The 21,866-nt window shown below is 38.8% G+C and overlaps 2 protein-coding genes across 5 annotated transcripts in view; one reads left to right on the top strand and one right to left on the bottom strand.

Moving 5' to 3' along the window:
• Positions 1-10,064, top strand: part of LOC131161600 (protein SABRE) — a 134,360-nt gene extending 124,296 nt beyond the window's left edge. The window contains exons 18-23 of the mRNA XM_058117465.1: positions 7,049-7,150; positions 7,240-7,422; positions 7,636-7,977; positions 8,072-8,239; positions 8,533-8,914; positions 9,338-10,064. Coding sequence (XP_057973448.1) covers positions 7,049-7,150; positions 7,240-7,422; positions 7,636-7,977; positions 8,072-8,239; positions 8,533-8,914; positions 9,338-9,450 — 1,290 coding nt within the window. The 3' untranslated portion in view covers positions 9,451-10,064. The remainder of the gene's footprint in view (positions 1-7,048; positions 7,151-7,239; positions 7,423-7,635; positions 7,978-8,071; positions 8,240-8,532; positions 8,915-9,337) is intronic.
• A 527-nt stretch (positions 10,065-10,591) lies between these two features.
• LOC131161601 (GATA transcription factor 19) overlaps positions 10,592-21,866 on the bottom strand; it is a 37,376-nt gene continuing 26,101 nt past the window's right edge. The window contains exons 4-11 of one of the 4 annotated variants that reach the window (XM_058117466.1): positions 18,633-18,746; positions 18,393-18,507; positions 13,896-13,955; positions 13,704-13,772; positions 13,540-13,611; positions 11,458-11,538; positions 10,980-11,045; positions 10,592-10,908 (exon numbers count right to left, since the gene is read on the bottom strand). In XM_058117466.1, coding sequence (XP_057973449.1) covers positions 10,980-11,045; positions 11,458-11,538; positions 13,540-13,611; positions 13,704-13,772; positions 13,896-13,955; positions 18,393-18,507; positions 18,633-18,746 — 577 coding nt within the window. In that variant the 3' untranslated portion in view covers positions 10,592-10,908. The remainder of the gene's footprint in view (positions 10,909-10,979; positions 11,046-11,457; positions 11,539-13,539; positions 13,612-13,703; positions 13,773-13,895; positions 13,956-18,392; positions 18,508-18,632; positions 18,747-21,866) is intronic. The other 3 variants (XM_058117467.1, XM_058117468.1, XM_058117469.1) reach the window with 3 other exon arrangements.

Here is a 21,866-nt window from a genome sequence, read left to right as displayed (position 1 = left end):
TTACGGTGATACCTAACAGCCCCTATTTGTTAGTTGTGGGCCAACAATCTATATCAAGCTTTAACACCCATAAAAATTGCAGCAACAATCAGCAGTATGATTTACATTACCAAATTGAGTGGAAAACACAAAGAACATCACAACTAGCCCCTCTAGAAGCACCACTTTTCCATGACCTGTCCGTTAACCTTGGCTTGTCCCACTAGTGTTGCCTGTCACGTACCTAAATACAGCATGAACTATAGCTAATAAGATGGTTGAGAAAGAGCAGCTACATCCATCTTTGGTGATCTTATGGATTTAAGCATACGCTTCATTCACAAAGGGTATGAATTGTCCAGCAAGGATAAAAAGGGCATCCCTGGGTGTCACGGTCCAACTATTTTCACACCCTTGTAAAGGGTCGTGCGGCGCTAGCTAAAGCACTCTTGCTTAACTAACCAGCCTATTGTTTACCAACATTCATCTGCGAAACACTTTCATTAGCATTCATTCAGATAGAAGCGGAAACAGTAATCAATTCATGAAAGTCATGGCAAGCAAGCAGTAAACATTTAAGCAAACGTAATTCATTAACAACACCTCCGTTGACATTGTGTGCTTAGCTAGGGAGGCAAGTAGGCTAAACACCTTGACAAAAGCTAGTGAGTTTTACAATGACCAATGAACACTCACCCTCCCCTAAAGAGGTTTTTATGTAATTATCATCCTGGCACCAGGAAACATCAAAGTGACCGAGGAGTCATACTGCCTTATTTGGCATACAAAGACTCTACTAGCAGAAAATAACCCTACACTAGTATTTACATGATGGAAACCCATCTCAAGCACATGAGATAAGCGGTCACAGGCAGGCATAATGCCCTGAACAAGCTTAGCTCGTGACATTCTCCCCCACTTATGTTGTCAACGTCCTCGTAGACTTTGGTGGTAGGTACACTTCAAGTTTGTCCACAAACAGTTGAATATCTCCCGCAGAAATCCAGCTGATTTCTTTGTCATCAAGGCATTTCCACTTCACTAGGAACTTCTGCCGCTTCTTCCTTAAGGATATGAACTTTCTGTCTACAAGGATCTCTTCAACGTCATGTCTGTCAGGTTGCACTGTCTTCAACTCGGCTCTCTTGGACTGACTTCTGCTTAGGTCATTGGTGTTGGCATTGAATGGCTTGAGGCAGGTAACATGAAACTACAGTCTTCTCCCCTGATCTGCCCACTTCTTCATCTGCTTAGAAGCTTTCTCTAAATAAGCTCGGGCAAACTCTGCATTTTGTCTCCATTCTCTGGTGAAGATGTACGCCCTGGGACTCTTTCGTCTGTACGGCTCGCCCACTGTGTGAGGTAACAGCGGCAGCTGGCCTGTAACAAGTTCAAAAGGGCTCTTGTTGGTTGTTGAGCTCATTTGGGCTTTGCCACAGAAAGGAGCCACATCAAGTAGTTGCACGTCATTCTTTTGGTTGTCGTTGACAAAATGGCACAAGTACTCTTTCAGTAGCCCTCTGAATTTCTTCATCTGTCCGTCTGTCTGTCAGTTATAACTCGAAGAGATATCAAGATGTGACCTTAATATCCTGAAAAACTCTATCAAGAAGTTGTCAGTGAAACATTAAATCCCGGTCACAAATAATAACTTAGGGAACACCCAAATGTTTCACAACAGTCATAAGGAACAATTGTGTCGTCTCCTCTGCCGAACAGCACTTTGGTGCGGCCCTGAAAGTATCTTACTTCTTCCGCTCACCCTTGTCTCATTGGCAAGTGAGACAAGTTTTAGTATGATCAACCACATCATCCCGTGTGTGCGGCCAATAATACCTCTCCAGTAGTCCTGTCATTGGAGTCATTCTTCGCGAATACCCCTCCACGAACTTCCTGCAGTATCTAGTAAGGCCAAGAAAGGAACGCAACTCCTTCACTGTCGTGGGGATCTTCCGTTCTTGAATCATCCTTACCTTCTCCATACCCCTCCGGATACGACCTTGTTCAACCACTTGACCAAGGAATTTGTTGTTCCACTGAGCGAAAGAGAACTTCCCTTTCTTCACATACAGACTGTTTCCCCTCAATTAGTCGAACACCTTCCGTAGATGCTCTTCATGTTACCTCTGAAACAGCACCGATGCTCCCAACAGTGATTTGGAAAGGCAAACACATCCCGCTTCCAATTCATCAAGTTGTTTCCCCAACTCTACTATCTCTCAATGCACAATTCGACATGGCCCTTTAGAAGGTGGTTTCACTCCTGATAACAACTCGATCTTATGCTCCACAGTCCATTGTGAAGGCAAATTGTGAGGCAACTTATCCGGCAACACCTCCTTATCCTCATCCAACACTGCTTGGATGGTCGTAGGCTCTAGCTTTTGGCCTACTTTGTCTACCACCACCGTGGCTAGACGTGTCTGCTCACCCTGACCCAATCCTTCATTGAGTTGTATGGCTAAAAGGGACTTTCCGTCGTCTCCTTTCGTTGCAACGACTTGCACCATGCACAAGTCATCTCCCATCAGACACAGGGAACCAGCCGAAGGCATCAGCACTGCCCTTGTCCCCCTTAGAAACTCCATTCCTAGAATGACTGGAAAGTCATCCAATGGCACCGCTGTGAAATTCGCATGACCTTCCCACTGTCCAAGCTTTACAACCACTTGCTTGGCTACTCCCAGACTAGAGTAGGCTAGGCTACAGAGTTAACTGCTTTCATGCGTCCTGTATCCTTCTCTAAGGATAAGTTGAGTCTCCATGCTTCCAACTGCGAAACAAAATTATGAGTAGTCCCCGTATCCACCATAGCGCAGGTACTCTTCCCATTTATCCTCACGTCCACAAACATTAACGCTTTTGCTCGTGTAACTTTTCGGTATTTTTACCTGCTTTTCCAATGCGCTCACCAGCCGCACTGAACCCACCCTCGGGGCATGATCCTCTTCCTCCTCACTTTCCACCCCTTTTCCCGAAGTAGAAGCTTGTAAGGCATTGAGTAATCCCTTGTGTTGACACTCACTCACTCTGTGAGATCCACCACACAAGTAGCACGAAATTTTACTCTTCCCCTTTCCATTGGGTGTGTTGAACCCTTGATACGATGAAGCTTCCTTTTAGGTTGATGATTTAGAGACGGCTCCCCCACTTTTGGGTTTGCTTTTCTTGAAAAACTTTTCACTGTTTTCCTCTCCCTCAAATCATTTGGACGAAGTGGTATCATCACCAACGTAGTCAGTCAAACATTCTGCAGCAGCTTGTGCAGTTGACAAGTCTTGAACCCTTTGCCTATTAAGTTTATAGTTCTTGCCCATGGTTTCATCCCCTCTAGAAAATAGAACAACTTGTCCTTCTCCGACATATCCCGAATATCCAACATCAAAGCAGAAAATAGCAGAAAATTGTTTCACATATTCCCTAATCGACCTCGTACGCTTGAGATCTCTCAGTTTTCTCCTTGCATTATACTCAACATTCTCAAGAAAGAATTGAGCCTTGAGCTCTCTCTTCAAGTCTACCCAACTATCGATTACACAGCGTCCAGTTTCAATCTCTTGGCACTTGGTACGCCACCATAGTTTGGCATCACCAACCAAGTACATGGTCGCAATATTCACCTTTGCCTATTCTGAGGCCATCCTCACAGTGCGAAAGTATTGCTCCATATCAAACAAAAAGTTCTCTAACTCCTTGGCATCTCGGTCACCCCCATACGTCCTGGGTTCTGGCACCTTGGTCTTACTAACTCGCGGAGTGTTGGAGTTCCCCATAGCAAGAACCATCAGATTCACCTTTGCATCTAGATCAGCCATCCACGACTGCAAAGTTTCAACTGTATGGAGAAAGTCCTCTGACATCTCACCCAGCAAACTTGCTTGATGTTTTTGTGATCCCATCACTTCATCAACAAGTTCTCTCATCTGGGCCACCTTCGCGGCCATAGTGTTGGTTGTTGTCTCAACCTATGCTCCCAGCCCACTGATCCTCTCAGCACTGTTTGGTGTCATGGTCACTTACCAAAGTTTTCCAAATCCCACAACGAAGGTAATTGAATTCACGTAGCAACTCAACCTTGGGCTCTGATACCAAGTGTCACGGTCCGACTATTTCCACACCCTTGTGAAGGGTTGTTCGGCTCTAGCTAAAGCACTCTTGCTTAACTAGCCAGCCTATTATTACCAACATTCATCCACGAAACACTTTCATTAGCATTCATTCAGATAACGGCAGAAACAATAATCAATTCATGAAAGTCATGGCAAGCAAGCAGTAAACATTGAAACAAACGTAATTCATTAACAACACCTCCATTGACATTGTGTGCTTAGCGAGGGAGGCAAGTAGGCTAAACACGTTGACAAAAGCTAGTGAGTTTTACAATGACCAATGAACACTCACCCTCCCCTAAAGAGGTTTTTATGTAATTATCATCCTGGCACTAGGAAACATCAAAGTGACCGAGGAGTCATACTGCCTTATTTGGCATACAAAGACTCTACTAGCAGAAAATAACCCTACACTAGTATTTACATTATGGAAACCCATCCCAAGCACACGAGATAAGCGGTCACAGGCAAGCATAATGCCCTGAACAAGCTTAGCTCGTGACACTAGGCCACAAGGCTCCCCGCTTTGCGAGGGTAGGGGAGAGTTGTTACAATTTATGCAACCTTAACTCTGATTTTATGCAGAGAAGCTGTTTCCTTGGACCCAACCCGTGACCAACCTGCCACAAAGGAGCAACCTTACCATTGATCCAAAGCCTGCCCTCAATTTTCGAGCAAGTATCTGATTACAAATTGTTGAATCTTAGGACTCAACCTAGGGAAGAAAGTGCTCAAAAATTCTGCCTCTTGCTTCTTAAGCATCTCAATATTTTTTTATTGGTAAATATATATAATTCTCCTCACATACTCATAGTACTATAGTACTTAGTGATAGATCTCTCTTTGTCAATTGAAGAATTCGTGATAGATCCTATCTTCATCAAATTTGAAGAATTCATTATATATGCTAGATATACAAGTTCTTATCTTGGGAAAAACTCTCATGGTGTTGATTCTGCTCAACCTTGGTTGTCTGGTGTGACATTAATCTTTTATCTCATAATATTCCACAACCATACAGGAATGGTATTGTTTTCTTTCACCCACTCTGAGTCGGAAACAGGAATCCTGAACCAAATATTTAAACTTGCCTTATTGTATTAATATTCACTCTCACAACTCAGGACCATAGAAAATTGGCAGAACCAGCAATATGATGGCTGTATACTGCACATTGACTGTATCAGCTGAATGTTACTGTTGAAGTCATTACAACAGCACTTGTTGCAGCACAAGAGATGCTGTCCAGTCAACAGAAACTGCCACAGCCAGGAAGACCAGCAGAAACCAGTAGCGGTAGCATACACCAGCACACAACAGTACTTCTGCTGCCTAAACCAACACAAATTGACAGAAGTCAGCACCCTGGAGTGAACTGCAGGGAAGAGCAGAGGCTCTCCAGAACTTCAAGGAGTAGCCATGACCAGAGGACATGAATGACAGCATCCATGGTGGAAATCACACACAAGCAGAGTCTTCCAAATCCTGCAAAAATCAGCCATGACCAGCAGAACAAGGCACAACAAAAAAATACATAACCTGACAATTAGTAACAACTAGACACAGGTATGGGCATGAACGGAGGAGAGTCATTAAACACAAATTGGAAACCAATCAAGAACTGATACTAAGATTTCAGGAAGTCAATCATGAACATACACAGTATCAGAACAGCATCAAAACAGCATCATGGCACCACAAACTAGGAAACATAAGAACAGCGACAGTGATCTACTGCTGACAGTATGTGACTGCCTTCACATCAGCAAACTATCACGAACACACAGCATCCTACCAAAGATGCAAATAGCTTCACCAAGAGGAAAGGGGTCCTTAAATGATGCAATCAAATGTGAGAACTGACTTGAGAATTATAAGGGAAAACAAAAAACAAATGTGGATCAGAAAAAAGAGGAATTCTAGTTGTAAGATATCTAATGAAACCATCACTGGAATTGAGATCTCATTCAAAGAGAAAGATATCAAATATCTAGAGTTTCTCTTTATATATTATATGGATGATCCAATCCGCAAGGACCATGATTGGGAATTGTTTGATCGTCTTTCTCTGAGGAAGAGGTGAAACCTAATCAACTTGAATTCGAGAGAGCTATTTGAAATCTTAGTGAAAGACTGGATTTTTTATCTCATGTCTGCTTTTCTTGAAAAAATACCAATTGAAGTGGAAAAGTGAACTCAAGATCAACCACACTTGGAAGAGATAATGCTCTGATACCATGTTATTAATCTGAGAAATCTGGATTGATTTAGGAGCATTAAGGTCAGAGAGGAAAATACAAGAGACGTGACGGAAGAAATTTGGCTTTTATCATGGTGAGAGTATCTCTCTTAGGCCAGCCTTCTATATTAAATATGAAATATTGATGAGAAAACTGCCTGAATAAATAAGATAATTAGATCCCTTTACTAAAAGCTGCTGCTATTCTTACCCAAAAAAAATGTAGGGAAAAACAAAAAGGAACTGCCTGCAAATTTTTAATGAACAAAATTCATACTTCCATGATCATAATTTGATATTGGTCACGAGACTTAAACCCAAATATCTTCTGAGTCTATCAGAGGCTTTTACGTAGCGTTGAAACTTCTAGTGATCAATGTGATGCACTGATGCGGCAGTATGTACTACGTAGTTGTAGGCTTTGTATCAAATATGAAACTGTTTCAATCCTGAAGTGATGGGTTCCTTCACTTGCCTTACATTTTACCCTGTTATAATGCTTTAGTATTGTTGGTCTGTGGCATGCACAGATTGGGTGGATACTTCAATGCATTGACTTGACTTCTCACTGAAAAAACTAGGAGTGATTGTAATCACACTTTATTTGAGACTTTTTGGAAATAATGCAGTTGTGTTTCTTCACTGGAATTTTTATTTGGATATCTGAGGGATATCAATGGCCTGATTGTTGTTTAACACAATATATTCATCTTTGCTGCAGGTAGAGATCTACCCACTAAAAATACATTTGACTGAAACAATGTACAGAATGATGTGGGAGTATTTTTTCCCTGAAGAAGAACAAGATTCCCAACGCCGGCAGGTTAGTTCCATTGATTTAGAAGTTCCATATTTTGCTTTTTTATTAGTGGTAGAAGCCAACAATTGATGACTTTTCGTCATGATGTGCAGGAAGTTTGGAAGGTCTCAACCACTGCTGGCTCAAAACGTGTGAAAAAAGGTTCATCAATCCATGAAACTTCTGCATTGGGCAGTCATCCAACGAAAGAGTCTGAGGTTGCCTCCAAATCAAGTACTTCTGTTGTACCCTTTACTTCTGGGACCAATCAGTCTGTAAATGCTGATTCCGCACAAGTGAGTTTTACCTAAGTTTCTTATTAAATTAAATGATTCTGCTTGAAATGATTTACTAACTTTAATGAGTGATGTGGACAGCTTTCTATTAATTATCAATTGCCACTTTGTTAGTACCATTTGTATACATAATTAGCATCACTGGTGCCTTTAATGATATCAATAAGCAAAATTATAACCCGTCTTTCTATATATTAACATTCTTGAAACCAGGCATCAAAGCTGCAAAACCTAAAGGCAAATAGTGTTTGCGGTTCCGCCCCAGAGCTAAGACGAACATCATCTTTCGACAGAACATGGGAAGAGAATGTGGCCGAGTCTGTGGCTAATGAACTTGTATTACAGGTTCATTCTTCAAGCATTTCTTCCTCAAAAAGTGGGCCCCTTGGTTCTACTGAACAACAAGATGAGCCCCCTAAAAATAAATCGAAGGAGTCCAAACCTATAAAATCTGGTCGCTCTTCGCATGAAGAAAAAAAGGTGGGAAAGTTGCATGACGATAAAAGACCTAGGCCTCGAAAAATGATGGAGTTTCACAATATCAAGATAAGCCAGGTTAGTTCAGTTAACTATGAGATAATAATCCATTGTTCAATATCATAATGATGTTGGTTTCTGCTGTGCACTGTTTAATATCAAAATGGTGTAGGTTGAACTACTGGTCACTTATGAGGGATCAAGATTTGCTGTGAGCGATCTGAGGTTGCTTATGGACACATTTCACTGTGTTGAGTTGACTGGAACTTGGAGAAGATTGTTCTCACGAGTTAAGAAGCATATTATCTGGGGTGTCTTAAAATCTGTGACTGGAATGCAGGTACACTCTCATTTTTGAAGCCAATGGAACTAATCGATTTAACCAACCATATCTGATCTGTTTCCACATTTTGAGGCACAGATTGACAATTAATGGAGTCCCTCAGCTCTGATCCATCTTCATTTGTGTTCTTTAGCGAGGGAACTTCCAAGCAAGAATGCCCCCTTGTTAGCTAAAATCTAGAGAGACAGACATTTCAGTCTTTAGATGAATCACTAATCTCAGTGAAAATTTACCTTCTATTTGTTCTGCTCTTCAATTGAACTAACTTGCGCATCACTGTACATTTTCAGGGTAAGAAGTTTAAAGATAAAGCACATAGCCAAAGGGAACAGAGTGGAACTGGTGTTCCCGACAGTGATCTTAACTTCAGTGACAGTGATGGAGGTCAAGCAGGAAGGTCTGATCAGTACCCAATATCCTGGCTCAAGCGCCCAAGTGATGGTGCAGGTGATGGCTTTGTCACCTCCATAAGGGGTCTTTTCAATTCTCAGCGACGCAAGGCAAAGGCTTTTGTACTGCGGACAATGAGGGGTGATGCAGAAAATGGGTTGCCAGGCGATTGGAGTGAAAGTGATGTTGAGTTTTCTCCCTTTGCTAGGCAGCTGACCATTACAAATGCCAAGAAGCTTATTAGGCGGCACACAAAGAAATTCCGCTCTAGAGGGCAAAAAGGTTTTTTCATTCCCTTTTCCATCTTGATGAATACATCTTATATCCTTTAGTAAATGCCCAAACTATCATTCTCCAATCCCCCCTGGAAAACCAAAAAAAATGGAAAGAAGAGAAGGCCAAACAAAGAAACAGGGACCTTTTGAGGTCATAATTTGGTTGCCCATCTTTATCAATATGCGATGCTCTTGTGACCATGTGTGGGACTCCAGAACATCCAACAGGGCGCAAGCACATGCGCATCGGCAATTTTGTGGACCACCTAAAATTGTTCTTTTCACCAATCAACCCAAACACTTCATTTTGTCTTGTGTTTTTTCTGTGCACCCTTGGTTTTGTTCTCTAGAGGCTCCAATCTGGCCTCACAGGATTTTCATTCTGCCTAGACTTTGTTGAGATTGTCACCAACATTTTCTTCTGTAACAGGTTCATCTTCGTCTCTACAGAGAGACTCACTTCCATCATCTCCAAGGGATATCTCACCATTTGACAGTGATTCTTCTGGTGGATCCTCACCTTACGAGGATTTCCATGAGTAAGAAAGTCCCAGAATTCATAAGAGGGGATTTTTCTTGGGATTTTGATGAAGCGCACAGAAGGGGATAATATGATATTTTGGCTCACTTTTTATTTAATACTCTACTGTAGAAGTTTGACTCAGCAGTAGCCTTGGACCAAGACTTGGGAATGATTCCCAATGATTCCAGATGTTTGCAAGTAATACAATATTCAATAAAAACAGTTAGGAGCTGCCAAGGCACTGACCTGGTGGTAGGGTGGGACCAGGTTTGTGAGTAGATATAGGGTTTGAGACTTCCGACTTGCTGAAAAGAAGGGGATGAAGAAGATGGAGGAACTGTACACATGGAGAAGGTATAAAGCATGGAGAAAGCTGCATTAATACCATAGTTGTGATTTTAGGAAAATCTGCATCGAGGCCTTTACTTTTCCCCTCATGAGCCATGTATTCAATTTTATTTATTTTTATTTTTTGGAGGGATAAGCTGCTCCCAAGTGCTTCAATGTCGGTTCAGTTGTATATTTTGTAGCATCAAGATAGGAGCGACATTGGGGTTCATACAATCCCAAAAATTTTGCATGTACATCTCGATAGCTACTACAGAATAGAATAAATGTAAATGTCTTGCCAACATATATATTCCCAGTCCGGTATCCAACACAACCATAAAGCCCCATTTGCATGCAATGGTTGTTCTTTGGTATACGGGCAAGTGCATGTTGCCCTAGTGTCGATCATGCTGTTGCGTTGTCAATCTTCCTTTATCCACAGCTTGGTTGGTTGATGGCAGTTTCTCGCGGCATTTGTTGCTTTAGGAACCGTGCATTTGGATAGAGTATTTGCAAATTACTAGAATTCTGAAATGAAATTAAATATTTTTCAGTTCCAAAACAAATGCAACAAATAAAAATTTAATCATTTTTTTTTATTTCAGAGGTCAAAATGAGTCCTGCAACCATGTCAATTCTGATCCTCCTTTCTCTCTTGGTTAGGAGAGCAATCAATTATTCTAGCAATTGCAAGGGCATGTTTGCCCCAGCATGATCAGATGGCGCCAAAAGTGTTCGCATTGACATTAATTCCAAATGCGGGAAAATTCATTTAGGATAGCATCCCCAGTATTTCATTCAATCACAAACCGTCACACCACCAGCCAGTTATTCATATTAACACCAGAACGCCATGTTTAATCATTTATCTTTTGAACATTTTATGCACATTGTTATAAATTACAACCTGCTTAAGACCCATAACACTCGAGCTTATGTTCCAACACATACACCCTCATTCGTATTAACATTTAACAATCCCCCACAATGTCAGTTGAAACCAGCGACATGCCTAGCAGAGACAGCTGAATGATTGATTGATTGATTGATGAGCATCAACAGCGCAGTGTCTTGGCCTGGATTAACTTGTGTGATCATTGGCTGCCCATCACAAGGGTATTGATAAATTTTGACCTGTGAGAACACAACTATAAATTTACCTACCTATTAGGGTCTTGTCAATACAAAGATAAATAAATAAATAAAATATAAACATTACCTAATCAAAGTTAGCAGGAATATCGATATCTGTCTCTGAAGCATTAGCTAGCTCCACCAGAGTTTCCTGCGGACAACAAAATTTGAGATTAGTTGTAGATCATTTAAATTCTTCATTCATGCACCAAGTCTCAACCCAGCATTCTTTTGATTTTCTTTTTTTCACTTTATATGATCGCTGTCCTTCATTTAATGAACAAAACTGGTGGCCGCACATGCATATGCACACATGCACTTCCACATGTAATAACAATGAATGCATGTGCATTGCCACACCTAATAACAAGCTACAAAAAGAACATGATTTGACGCACACCTCTCACCCCACTCTCCCAAGCCTCTCTCTCAAAAAGGAAAAAATAATTTCTTTTTTTCTGCCCGTCCAATCCATAACTTAAAAATGGAAAATGTGCAGTGAGACAAACAAAAATTAATGCAGGGGCACATGCCACTAACTAACCGTTGATAAAATATAATACCTGCCCATCAAGGTTGCCTGATGAATGGACAATGCCCATAGGCAAAGTGTTTCTAAGGTCCTCATGTGGTTCATGCAAATCCTGCACATTTTCACAGAACAAAGAGAATAAACCACAAATAATAATTAATGCTGATTGGCCATTTGATTTGACAAACTTTACACAACTGAACTAGAAAATAAAAATCATTTCTCACAACAGAAAGCCAGAAAGATTTCTGACAAAGCAGAGGCAAAAACTTAATCATGAGGCCCCATAGATGCACTGCTTAATGAATATAGGGTGAAAGACATTTAGTTTTTGAATCCCAAATGATCATCCTTGAGATTTTAAAATTTTCTTAAACCTCTTCTGATATTTTTCAAGAAGACATAGGCCTCCACTTATATTTGACAAAAAAGGCAAACTTTTTTAGGGGTGTAAATTAAATACAAAGGAGATATGTGGGAATTTTGAAATTTCAAGGCTGACGCCTGCCCAGTGCCGGAAGGTCAAGGAAGTTGGTGACCTGATGACAGGGGAGCCGGCGACTAAAGCTCCGGTGAACGGCAGCCGTAACTATAACGGTCCTAAGGTAGCGAAATTCTAAGGTCTGCAATTTTTAGAACCTCAGGGAAGGTTCTTGTTTTTTTGCTAAACTTCAAAGGAGGTTAGTATCTTTTGCCCATGAATATAATGTTGACTGTCTGTCTAGGTCAACTTCACCTTATGCTAATTTATTGAAGATATGGACAACCAAGATGCAGAATGTCATTTATAGGGAAAAAATAGAATTAACTACCTAACACTCCCACCCAACCTCGAAGATAGAAGAAAACTCCAAACTTGTGGACAAAAGTGAGAAGGAAGAAATCCAAAGATCAAGATAAAGCTTAAAAGACAATATTCCCACCTTTATCACTCCAAAATTCAGTCACGTGCTCGCAATACAATATATACTGCCCCCATGGTTGATTTCTAACTTTACCACCCTAACTGCAGCATGCAGATGCGGGCAACTCTGGAGTCTAAACCTTCAATAAGTGTTTCTTCACCTATATTGCTCGAGTTGAACATTGCAACAAACACAAAACCTTGAAATGCACGATCTCAAATTAAAAAGAAAATTCACTATTATCACCTCTTCTCTCTGACTTCTACCCCGTGAGTTTTCTCCTCATCAGTCTCCCTAATTCTTCTATCCATCACTAAGCACAATGTGAACGATAGCCTGTCTTTACTCGCATGTAGAGGCATTTGGATCATTTACCCTTCGCTTCTAGGAGCAAAAAGAGGTTTTCAAGAGCCACAAAGAATTTCATGTGCATGCAATTTAATCAAAAAGCTGAAGGCGTTTTACATGCAGCTTTTAAAAGTTTAAGAGGGTTATGCATCACAGATTCACAGAGCAGCCCACAAGAGCAATGCGTGTCTCACCCTTATTTATATATATTTATATAAGGGTTATGCATCATGGAGCTAACCACAAGTTAAAATGTGTGTATATACCCTACATACCATACACCAGGTTATCCTAACCAGCACATTTCTGTCCCCAAGTTCTCATGCACACTAAACAAATTGACTCACTGCCCATCAATCCATACCCACAAACACACAGGCGCGCACAAAAAAAAACAAAAAAAAATGTACACACACACACACACACACACAAATGAATTCAATCACAAACAACAAAATTGACTTTTTATAAGAGAATATTCCTCAGAAATTGCTTAAATGTCAAAAAAATAAAGAAAGAAATGATTTCAAGTGCATAATGCAGCTGGAACCAATCAATAAAAACTAATTTTCTTTTCTTTTTATATGCAAGCAGTGGAGAATGGATCGCAAATGAGCAAAGGCAGACTACCAGAGCAAGCATGTGAACCAGCACAATAGCTATTTGTTAATAAGGAACTAGATATTATACTCAACACATTCTTATTCTTATACACGACTCATTTTTATTATTATTGTTATGTATATACTGGATTTCAGGGTATTTTTAAATCACTGCACCTTCACAATTCCCACAATAAATTTTAGTAAAACCAAAGGTGAAGTAAAATGACTCATTCTTGTTGTAGAATTGGAACATACTTCCTCATCTGGGTTGACAGAATGAGTATCATTTCCTTCAGTTACAGCTTTAGATAGTCCTTCAGGAGTTCCCTGTGCATTTACCATAAAAAAAAGGTGAGGAAGATGAGCAAAGCAAGCCTGTTTCACAAGCAAAGAGTTCGTGATGGGTCAAAAGAAATCACATGCTCATGCTGGTTGCTAGAGAAATGTTCTCCTACCAGAATTGAAGGCTTAATATCAATTGGTGTTTCCTGCAGAATCAATGAAATTAAATTAGATAAATCAATTACAAAACTGTTGACAGTGGCAACAGCTATGATAAAAATATAGTGCTTCGCAAACAGGGCATCCGAGCTATTTCTCGTGGAACATACCGGCTCAACTTGGTCCAAAGAGAAATTCCTACCTCCCTTATTGAGATCTCTCAAAGTTCCCTGCACATCCAATAAACCACTTATGTTGGAAATAACAAATCACCCAAAAAGGAGACAATAAATTTTAATTTAAAAATAAAAGACTAACTGCAATTGACAACAATAATGCAATGCATGCTTATCTGAAAAGCAAAGCAAAAGGCGCACACTTTTTTTCCTGGTCCAGAAAAAAGGCACGCAAACAAACGCACAAATGGGAAAAAATTATTGCTACACAAATGCACCCATTAGCTAAAAGGGAAAACATTTCACAAACAGCCCTTCTGTATGTCAAAAGGATATATGTCCTTATTTGATGTGTTTTAAGTTCATTCCAGCATTCTAATACTAGCCAATTAGAGCTAGCTATTAGCCACAAAAAATTGATTTTAGCCCCCCTGCCCCCCAAAAAAAAAATAAAAAATAAAAAAGGGGCTGCATAGCACCCGCACAAAAATGGTTCAACTTTCAATAAAGGAATTACTGCTGATTATGCAATCAAAAACCTGACCTAATTTCAAACAATTTGAATTTTTTCTATTTTTTCATGGAGCTTGCAAATAAGCATTACAAGGATGTTTTCCCCCTCTCATAAACATCAACACGGAAGTTACATCTTATCAGAATAGCTACAAAAATTTTAAATTCTCAACCATTTTATATTTTAATCACACCATGTATATTTGTATATCCAACCTATCTCATTGGGCAGTACCTATTACAAATTCAAAGAATTACAGGCCACCTTAACAATCAAGAGAATGAGGGGCTTAAGAAAGATAAAAGAAACAAATTGAAATAATAAAATCCAAAATAAAAAAAGTCTTCCAGTCTTAGGCTAATTTCTACAGTTTAGTATCTAAACATATAATAATCAATCTTCCCCTCTAGAACTCGACACGGTGGAAGAGTATTTGCAATAAGTATTAGATTGATGAAGAATTTTAGTCACAGATGACAAAAGAGAAGAAAAAGATTTGGAAAATTATTTCAGAGGAACTAGGGCGGAAAGGAAGAGATGAGGGAAACAGAAAGGAACTGGAGTAGAGGAAAGAGAAATAGAAATGAAAGACGAGTAGTCAAAATTGAGAAAGAGATGAGCTCGGGGAAAATCTCAATTAACATCCAACTACCTCAACCTAACAACCATAGGCTTTATATGCAAAAAAAAAAATTGATAAATCCTACAAAAAAAAGAAAAGAAACCAAAAATTACAAAATAACCAAGAATTAATTAAAATCCTAAAATAATCAGATCTCCCAAATTAACATAAAAATCTTTAATTTTCTAAACATGTGCCACTTATAAGAATGCTTAAAGAGCAGCACATGCAGTCCTCCATCACTGCATATATCTGGAAGGAAATCTTACTGGTCACTCTTTCCCTTCTAGAAGTGAATGTTGTGGAACAGTATCTGCACATGGCATTCAATTGAGATGAATAAATGCAGATTCTGATCTTTACAAAATACTTTTTTGGATAGATGTCTCCAAGAAGTAATTCCATGAAGAATTAGAGACCAGACACACAGCTAGCACACTTTGTTTGGTAAAGGAGGAGAATTCCTTTGGGTCCCACGAATGAAACTAGAATGTCCAAGAGGGTAAGAAGCATGCAAGGGTTCAACAATTTGTGTTAAATGTTAATTACTCATACACTGTCCCCTAGAATAGATATTCCCTTATTAGACCATGGCTGACCTAGTCAACTATTTTAACTAAGAGCTGCTTCTGGGTTGGCCAAATGATGCTCCAAGGAATAACACCAATCAAAATAATCATAGAGATCCTGGGAGAGGTGGTGATCATTCTCAAGAACTTCCAAGGAATACCACCAATCAAAAATTCAAAATAATCATAGAGGTCCTGGGAGAGATGGTGATCATTCTCAAGAACTGCCATAAATAGAAATTCCTTGAATCTCTCCCAAGGCATGCAAACATCTCCAAGGATCTACGGAGAGGAGAATTTCAAATTTTAATAACAGAATTACTCTTCGATGGCCCTCTCCCTCTCAAGAAACAGGTATTCACCCCCCCCCCCCCCTTCATGGATACGCTGCGATGAAGCCTGGTGTAGGATATGAGGAACTGAGCAATTCAGATCAAAGCATTTTCTCATGAAACAGATACCCCCCCCCCCCCCACCCCTCTAATGTGCACACTGCGATCAAGCATAGTGTAGAATATGATGAATTGAGCAATCCAGATCAAAGGAAAATCCTTCTATCTGCATTTGGACAAGGGTGAGGGGAGCTCATATTTGCTCATGGTCGAGAACAACATCATTCATAACAGATGGGTAAGGTAATCGGAAGAGGCTGTATCATAATTCATTGATGGGTTGTCGTTTTTTGGCTGGATGGAGAAGGGTTTTCGGAGATTTTGCAAGGATATTACAAATTACTGGCTGTCAATCAGATGGACAAAGGTGGGAAAGTTCCTGGAGTTAGGGTTGGGATGGAAATGTAAGAGATTTTCTGTGTTCATTCCTGGCAGCACAAAAAGGTGACAGATGGCAAAGCTTCAGGAGTGTTTTCTAGGAGCTATCTTACAGAAAAATTTGGGTGGTGTAGCCGCAGATGGTCATCCACGCATCAGATTGTGGAGGCAGGTCATGATGGCAGGCAATATTGGTGAAGGCAAGGGTTGTGACTGTCAAGCTCTCTCTGGAGATCAAGGTGCGGTGGCCGAAGGGGAAGAGCAGCGTTGTAGGTGTGGTGGTGTGGTTCAGACAAACAAGACTGAGCTTTCAAAGACAGCAATCGCTGTTAACCAGCCGGAACTGTCGGAGAGGGAAGCTAGAATTCAGAAAAAGAACGATGGATTTTCAAAGAAAACAATCGTCACTAACCATTCAGAATTGCCTGAGAAGGAGGCTAGGATTCCGATGGGGATACGCTCTTCTCAGAGATGCTAGGGCTGCATTCGGGGGGAAGGATGCAAAGAGAAATGGGCCAGGAGGTATGTTTTTGGTTTGACTTGACTCAACTAATTGAAAATAAGGGTATTTCCTTTTTTATATAAACTGGGCCATTTACTTGAGCAAGCCTAGGGCTTAGGTAAATCTGAGTTGGGCTCTAACAAGGAGCCTAAGGGAGGTCCTAATTCCTTGGGCTCCGTACAGAAGGTAAGTGGCGAAAGTCAGGATGCTGGACGTGGAAATGGGAATCAGATAAATCAGTGCCGGATTTTGAGAATGGGAAGGACCAGATTCAGTCCTTAGAGCTTAGGAAACAAGCAATGGGAAGGAAGATGTTAGATTTCACACCCAGTTTCCAGCACTCCAAATTTGAATCGCGCTGACTTGAACTCTGGAATATACCCAGAATATTAATAGTTCGGAGTTAGAACTAGACCGTGGTATTAAAAATGTAACTTGGAAGAGAGTTCAAAAAATGGGGAGGTAAGATGTAAAAAATTCTGGTATGATGGGTCAAAGTTTTTCAGGAGAGACTCTAGAGGAGAACTAAGCTCAGTGGAAGACTCTTACAAAGGAGGTTGGGTATAGCAACAGGGAAAGAAAAGAAGAGGAAGCAAAGAAATGGGGGGATTTTTCAGATTCAGGAAGTGCATATTTTAGTGGAATTTGATCGTGCTGAAGGGTAGTTGTTGGATGAGATTCAAAAACAATATGGATATGTCTCTGATTCTTGCGATGAAGTAGGGAATCTATCTTATATTTATCATGGAAGGTTTGGAGGGAGTGTGTTTCAGAAAATGATGGTTTGGTCAATAATTAACAGCGGAGGGATGGAATATTGCCTACTATGGTGGAGGAAATTCCCAAGAAGGACTTAGAAGCTCAAGATCCTTTGGATGAGTTTAAATTAAAGTTGAGTGATATTATAGGAAACGAGGTTCACTTGGATGGTGGCAAAATTCATAAATTGAAGGGCCCAAGGGAAATAGCAAATTAGAAGAGCTCAGTAAATTATGATGGAAAGGCCTGAAAGGGGGTTTTCTTGGTTAACTTTGTCTAGTTTCATGGTATGATCTTCAGCTTTTTTGTTTTTTGCTTTTTATTTTGTGTTTTTGGTGGACTTCTTGTACCCGCATGCTCTACCTTCGTTTCCCTCTATCTAATATATTTCCTTCTATTAAAAAAAACAGAGAGAGAGAGAGAGAGAGACCCCTGGGGGGGGGGGGGAGAGAGAGTGACTCTCATAAAGAAAAATTATCAAGCTTAAAATTTCTCACCCCTGAAAGCCCAAATAAGACAGTTGATACTCCACTCAACTAGCAATAAGAACTTCCAAGCCAAGCCCCCCCACCCAAAACCAAATATGTTGTCAGTTGTCACTATTTTTTTTTTTTAAGAAAAAGAAACATTCTGAAGTCCACATGCCAGCAAAGCAACACCCAACTGTTCCAATAAAATATAATTTTTCTTAGTCACAACATGCATAACATAGGAAATAGATCAATAACAGTAATTGATTAAAACACCAAATATACCTTGTTTGCCCACATAAGCCCGCAAGCATTACATAGAGTCCTCGGTCCTGCTGGCCCACGACGCATTGCAGGAGTAGAGTTTTCACTAACACCACAATGTTGACATCTCCGTAGACTGGAAAACAATCATTAGCCAATAAAGGAACTAAAAGCATGAATATAGTTATGAGCAAAGTATAATTTAGACAATCACGGGACTGAAAAGAAAAATCAGTAAAGCTGGATTTGCTTTTAACTCACACAGTTTCTAGGCAAGTACTTCCATCTCCCTGTAGGCAGCTTTGTGCAGGATCCCAACTTGAAGCACCCGAACTTTCTTTTAGGGATGCAAATTGACCATTTTTTCGGTGCATCCTAATAGGATAGTAAATCACATATTGGGGGGGAAGGGGGGGTGGGGGAGTATTAAGACCAGAAGACTAACTGCACTGGAATATTCATTTTGAGTAAATCACATAAGGGGTAAAAATATTAAGACCAGAAGGCTAAATGCATTGAATATCCATTTTTTGTTTGAAGCTCAAACTAGAGGTTCACAGGGTATTTCTGAATATGGTAAGACTTTTGAAAGATGGCTAAATAAGAAAGTAAGCTATTCAAACCTAATGTTTGCACCCACCAAACCCCTAACCCCCAAATAAAAAAAGTTCAGTAAATTCGATTCCTTCCACTCAAGCCGTAATTATATTAATACCCAAATTTGATGTTTTCGTTTTCTAAACAACAATGTATTTTCCAAAAAAAGATGTACACTTGTACTAGCAAAAGAAAAAAAAAAAAAACTGAGTTGTTTGGTATCACTGTCAAAAATTATGAAAAAATAAAAATAAAAAAACTTAAAAATGAAAAGCAACATGTTCGGCTAATATTTCTAGAACTAAAACAAATTAAAAACTTGACCAAACAAAAGCTCATTTTTTGTCCTTGAATCAAATAACAATTATAAAATATGGTTAAAATAATAAAAGTAAAAAGTAATGTAAATTAAAAAATACTATAATAAAAATAAAAATTTTTATAACTACTACTTAATTATTATATTACAAATGCACTTTACAAGAACAATCTTATTGTATATGACAATTGAAATTTAGTAAAAATATTTTACAAATAGTTTTTATAATTTTTTATTTTTTTAAAATTTTATGGCCATTTTTATTTTAATTATATTTTAAATTCATATGACCATTTTATTTTAGTCTAATTAAAAAGTATGGATACAATTAATGATTTAATCCAAAAAAGTTCATTCTAGATACTAAAATATTCTAGTATCAAGATGCCAAAACAACTGAAAACCATAAAAATTGGTTTTCAATTTTAACAGCTGAAAACCAACAACAGAAATAGAAATCCAGCAACATAAACAAATGCATTTTCATAATCTGTTTCTTCACTGTACAGAAAACGAAAAAAGAAAACTGCAAACAAAAACGATACCAAACAGGCCCTAAGTTAATTGTCATGACTTGGTGCGACTCAAAGATGAAGCTTAAGGATGTTAAAGAAGCGAATACTCCCTAGTGGCATGTAATTTAAGATGTCAGCATTGATAAATATCATAGAATTAAATGAATTTTGAAATATCTGAAATAATGTCAGAAAATATTACAAAAAGAAAGCAAGGGTACAAGTACAGCTGCCCAAGAAATCCACATGACATAGCAAAAATGAAAAAATACATGCACAAGTATGATTGTAACAACAAATTGGATTGGCTAAGTAACCCAGACCAAACCAAATCAAACACGAGTTTCATTTTTATTGAGTATTTGGGAGGGTGGTTGCATGGGCGGGTTTTGGTTCCAAAAGGTTTGGAATTTGTACAATTTAGTTCAATTCTTGGTTCTACTAATAAACAGAAGTGAACCAAAAAGAACAACTCATCTAGAGAACCAAATTGAATGAAATCAAATTAGATTAAACCTATTTGAGCCAAACCAAACCAAAGGAACCACATTAAAATTTAAAAATAACATTACATTTTATTAATGAGTGATAAGGTTTGCAACTTGAACCATTAATGATTGAAGTCTCACTGCATAACCACTTTAATGTGTTCTAAATTTTTAATTGGATACTTATATAAAATATATGTTACAAAAATTAATTAAAACTAATAGTAGGGCAAGTTTGTAATATTACTGTGTTGTCTTAATCTATGACTTGAAGTTGGATGTTTTGTCTCGCCTTTTTATTTTGCTTTAAATTGTGATTGTGTTACATGACTAAAAACGAAAAAACAAAAAACCAAAAAAACATTGTGAAACTGCCATGTAAACTTTAAATTTTGAACTTGGAATGTTGAAAATGGGTTAGTTGTTTTTAGTTATATTTTGTTGGATTATTGCAATTTCGAGCTACCCTTCTAAGCTTGAAAATGTAATTGCTTTTTATCTACAACATTGGAAACATGGAATATTTGGACTTAGAATTCAGAACTTGGAACATTTTTAACTTTTGTTCGATTTGTTAAACTAGCAAGCGAGTACACCAACTAGCAAGTGAATGGAAAAAATATAAAAAACTTGGAAAATAAAAGATGATAAATTAAGAAAAGAAAAAAAAGACATACAGATTATAGGACAAGAAGTCTCAAAAAAAAAAAAAACACACAAAATAAAAGCAAAGAGAAAAAAAAACTGATGAAACTAAATAAGAAAGTCATTCTTTAAACCTTTACATCATAATTAATAGAATATGGCAAGCTTGGTAATTCACGCTGCCGTTTCTTTAACTACCATCCAACTGAACTTTTCTCCTCCAAGATTAGACAGCCACAAGCCCATTGTCCATCAACTTGAGCTTTTGACTACATATGTGGCACATAGGAATGGAAAATTTAATTTAACGCATTTCTTCATATTTTCCATTCAAATTTTCATTCCACTCCATTCACACCCCATTCCATTCTGCAAACCAATGTCAAACCCTTCCATTAATTTGCTGGCGCAGGCAAGGTTACCCCTCCCCTGCCTGCAACTGATCACCTTTACCCACGTATTCATCCTCAAAAATGAGAAACCCTCCAAACCTTCAATTTGAGGTGGTGGGAGATAACAGATATCTGCAAGTAGATCAGATGAATAAGAAGCATATCCATATTCCCAAACCTTATCCAACAACAAATCACTGCCACAAGCAAATGTGATGGTGCCATCACTCTCATCATCTAGCAGATCACCCCCATAGCAGTCAAATGCACAAGTTGCACTGAGGTGCAAAGGGTAATGGAACGTAGGCTTAAGGCCAAGGCATGCCCCTCACAAAGATGAGGCACACAATTATTAAAACTGTGACTACAATGCCCTATATGATGGATAATTGATCTAAGAATAGATTAGCAGTAATTTTTTTTTCTTTTGATAATAAAAGAAGAATTCATTAATAGAAAAAGAATATACATCTAGGAGATTAAGACATCTCATTAACAAAGTCTGGAAAATCCAGATAGATAACACAAAGGTACAACTG

This window comes from Malania oleifera, chromosome 8 (assembly GCF_029873635.1).
Source record: "Malania oleifera isolate guangnan ecotype guangnan chromosome 8, ASM2987363v1, whole genome shotgun sequence".
Lineage (NCBI taxonomy): Eukaryota > Viridiplantae > Streptophyta > Magnoliopsida > Santalales > Ximeniaceae > Malania > Malania oleifera.
Note: the sequence above shows the minus strand (reverse complement) of the source record. Positions and strands in the feature narration are given on the sequence as shown.